This window comes from Echinops telfairi, unplaced genomic scaffold, assembly GCF_000313985.2.
Source record: "Echinops telfairi isolate 266 unplaced genomic scaffold, ASM31398v2 ScPeMD7_7417;HRSCAF=8455, whole genome shotgun sequence".
Lineage (NCBI taxonomy): Eukaryota > Metazoa > Chordata > Mammalia > Afrosoricida > Tenrecidae > Echinops > Echinops telfairi.
The window spans coordinates 6,075,389-6,079,135 of NW_022111317.1; the positions used below are offsets into that span (position 1 = coordinate 6,075,389).

General features: G+C 63.3%; 1 protein-coding gene across 1 annotated transcript in view; it reads left to right on the forward strand.

The window, feature by feature from the left end:
• The window catches only part of NRXN2 (neurexin 2), a 99,519-nt gene that overhangs the window by 57,571 nt on the left and 38,201 nt on the right, over nucleotides 1-3,747 (forward strand). Inside the window, exons 9-10 of the mRNA XM_045297180.1 lie at nucleotides 1,973-2,359; nucleotides 2,501-2,704. Of these exons, the coding sequence (XP_045153115.1) occupies nucleotides 1,973-2,359; nucleotides 2,501-2,704 (591 nt within the window). The remainder of the gene's footprint in view (nucleotides 1-1,972; nucleotides 2,360-2,500; nucleotides 2,705-3,747) is intronic.

Sequence of the window (3,747 nt, forward strand, 5' to 3'; positions counted from 1 at the left end):
CTTCTTGTCGGCTCCACTGACCACGGTGTCCTTGGCCGGCCCGGAGGTGAGGGTTCGGTTTTCTCTGTGTGGAGCTGTCATCCACGCAGAAGGCTGCCGCTTGGATCTTTGTCCCCAAGTGCCGCGGGTCCTGTTTGCCTCCAGCCGGCAAGGTTGTGTCACCTGCATCGTGCAGGTGGTGCAGGAGTCCCCCCTCCCTCCCATCCCGCCGCCGCTGCCGCCTTCTTCTCTGTGCAGAACAGTTTCTCAGACTCTCTGTTCAGCGCACAGACTGAAATCCGGGTGGTGAGAGGATCCGGCCCTGACATACCCTTTCCCTGATTTTAAACCAGGCGGGAGCTCCAGGTTCCGTTCAACCCCCTGCCTCTGGGTCTATGTAATGGCTCCACCTGACCACGTCAACGTGTTCTGGAGTTTCTGTCTTTTGCGAGGTGCCCCATAGTCTGGCATGGCCCAAGCGGCTGCAGGCCTTTGTATGGTCCTTAAGACCCGGGCAAACATCTTCCTGGTGTTCTCTGCTTTCAGCCAAGGTCCGTGTGACGCCGGCAATGAGATCCCTCGTTTCACGCCCTCAATCCAGAGTGAATTTCTGGCAGCTCCCCGGACGATGTACTGCCACATCTGCTCTGGGTGGCCTCCAGCCACGTTTTTCTGGCATAGGAGACAAATGCTCTCACACGGGAAAGAGGAGAGCACCCCGACATAGAAGCCATGTTGTAGATGAGACCCTCATCCCGCCCATCACTCATCACCCCTGGCCTCCTACTGTCACACACACACCCTCCTCAACTTGAGGCTCCTGTCAGTTCAAGCACAGTATTGACTGTGCTCTCCCCTGGCCTGTCTCAGTCCACAGAAAAGGCGAAGGGGAGAAGAATACATGTGTGGGCTACAAAAGATGGACAGACTTGTTAATGGTGTCTAGTGTACAGGTTTCTGGGTCTTAGAATCTCAGCCAGGACTTTGAAACACCCAACTGCCTCCAGCAGACCCTCCTTCCCAAAACAAAACATTTCCCGCTCCAGAGCTCCTGGTCCCACCTCTTCCTCCCGGTGACCTCTTGCCCACCCGGCACTGGCCTGCCCACCCACCTTGTCCACCAGCCCTGAGAGCCTGAGGATGGGAGGGTGGGGTGGGGGGCAGGACTTGGACGCGGCTCCGTCCCCGTGGGGCACTTTGACCAGACAGCCCAGCTCTCTAAGCCCCGCCGTCTCCCATTCCAAGACGGGGTCTTCAAGGACCAGGGGAGGACCCTGGCCGGTGAGGAGGGCCCTACCTCTCTAACCAAGAGGTGGGAGGGTCAAGTCCGCCCTGGGGGGACCTCAGAAGGAAGGCTTGGTGATGTTTCTGGAAAGAACAGAACGCAGTGGCACTCGGTCACACACGGGCGAGTGCGTGCCCGTGGAGGGCCACAGGTGGCCGTTTCCAAGCCTGCCCCACAGTGGGATGTCGGTGGGACAGCACCTTGGGAGAGTCACCCTTCTTCCTCGTGAGGCCACTCCTTTGATTCCTGGTCCGAAGGACAGGCCAGGGGAAAACCACACTGAAAGCACATGCACTGCCATGGAGTCCCCTCCGACTTAGAGTGGTCTTATAGCCTTTGGGGTAGCACTGCCCTTGCGTCTCCAAGACTGTAACTCTCCAGGGGAGCGGAAACCCCCCCTGCTCCCCCCCTGCCTGTTTCTGGCAGAGAGGCAGGTGGTTTTGAACTGCTCACCTTGGGTTAGCAGCCCAACAGGTTACCACCGGGGCTCCTGGATTAGGGGAAGAGCCCCTCGGGTGTGTCCAGAACACACGGGAGGATGGGTCTGCACAGAGGCCCACAGCCCCTGCTGCTGGGCTGGGCAGGGCAGCCGCTCCAGTTCCTGGACTTGGGGGTCTTGGTCAAGACCAGTCCGGGGCTGAACTCCAGGTGGGGGCCGTGGTGTGGCCCAGTGGCATGGCCCCTGAGGCCCCTCTCCCTGCCCCGCAGGCTCCATCTCGGTGAACAGCCGCAGCACGCCCTTCTTGGCCAGCGGAGAGAGCGAGATCCTGGACCTGGACAGCGAGCTGTACCTGGGTGGGCTCCCAGAGGGCGGGCGAGTGGACCTGCCCCTGCCCCCGGAGGTGTGGACGGCGGCGCTGCGGGCTGGCTACGTGGGCTGCGTGCGCGACCTCTTCATCGATGGCCGCAGTCGGGACCTCCGGGGCCTGGCCGAGGCGCAGGGCGCGGCGGGCGTGGTCCCCTTCTGCTCCCGGGAGACCCTGAAGCAGTGCGCCTCGGGCCCCTGCCGCAACGGGGGCGCCTGCCGCGAGGGGTGGAACCGCTTCATCTGCGACTGCGTCGGGACCGGCTTCCTGGGGCGCGTCTGCGAGCGAGGTGAGGCTCCCCGCGGCCAGTCTCTGGGGGCCCCCTTCGCAGGGTGACCCCTTTTCCCGCCCCTTCCCCACGCTCGCCCCCTAATGCTCACCGGGTCTTCTCTCTCCCGCCGCTGGCCTCTGCTCGCCACCCCCGGGACAGAGGCCACGGTCCTGAGCTACGACGGCTCCATGTACATGAAGATCATGCTGCCCAGCGCCATGCACACGGAGGCGGAGGACGTGTCCCTGCGCTTCATGTCCCAGCGGGCCTACGGCCTCATGATGGCCACCACCTCCCGGGAGTCCGCCGACACCCTGCGCCTCGAGCTGGACGGCGGCCAGATGAAGCTGACGGTCAACCTCGGTAACCGCCCGCCCGGGACCACCGCCCCGCGCCTCCTGCCCCAGCCGCCACCGCCCCCCTGACCCGGCCCGCGCCCTACACCCCACTGTCTGGAGAAGCTGGTGGGGCGCCCTCCGCAGTTTTGAGGGTGGAGGGGCGGTCCTGGGCAGAGCCCAGTGAGCGCTGACCCTGGAGAGGGGACGCGGCGGCGGGGGTTGCCCCCGTGCGCCGTCTGCCCGACCATGCCCTCCCGGGGCACACGCGTGGAGCCTCGGCAGCGCCCACCCACCGCGCGCGCGCACGCACACCACTTACTATGCCATTTCGATCCTTGCCCCTGCGGGTGGGAAGCCCGCGCAGAGGAGCCTGCAGCCACGCTGTCTTCCCCGCGCAGGTGCATCTCGGGGCTTGGGGTGCTGGCGCCTGTGTGCGCGGGGGGCTTATTGCGCGCGCGCATACACACACACACACACACACACACACACACACACACACTGTCTATGCGGTTTGCACCCGTGTTTGAGTCCTAGCTGAGCCGCGAAGACACCAGAAACACCCCCCCACCCCCTGCTGCCATCTACTTGCTTCCACACACAGAGACCTTGTGCACCACGGAGCATGGAATCCGTCAGCACCGTTTGTGTTGTTGGCTGTAATCTCTATGGAAGGCGACCGGCAGGCCTTTTCTCCGTGGCACTGCGGGGTGGGTTGCCACCAACCTTTTGATGAGCAGCCAAGGGCCACCCGTTTGTCATCCAGAGACCTGTGAAAATGCCACGTCGGCCCTGAAACCCACCCGTGCAGTCGGTTCAGGGCACAGCCACCTTGGGGGCAGAACAGAACTGCCCGGAGGGTTTTCCGATGGCCTATCAGGCTGCTGTGGAAGCAGTGGCCTCGACTTCCTCCCTCTGAGTGGCTGGTGGGTTGGAACCTCCCCCCTTTCAGTTAGTGGCCAAAGGTTTGACCACTGGGCCACCAAGTTAGCAACCAGAAGATGCAAATTGCCACCCCAAGATCTGGGAAAGCACTCAGCCCACTGCCACTGCATCGACTCTGACTCCTAT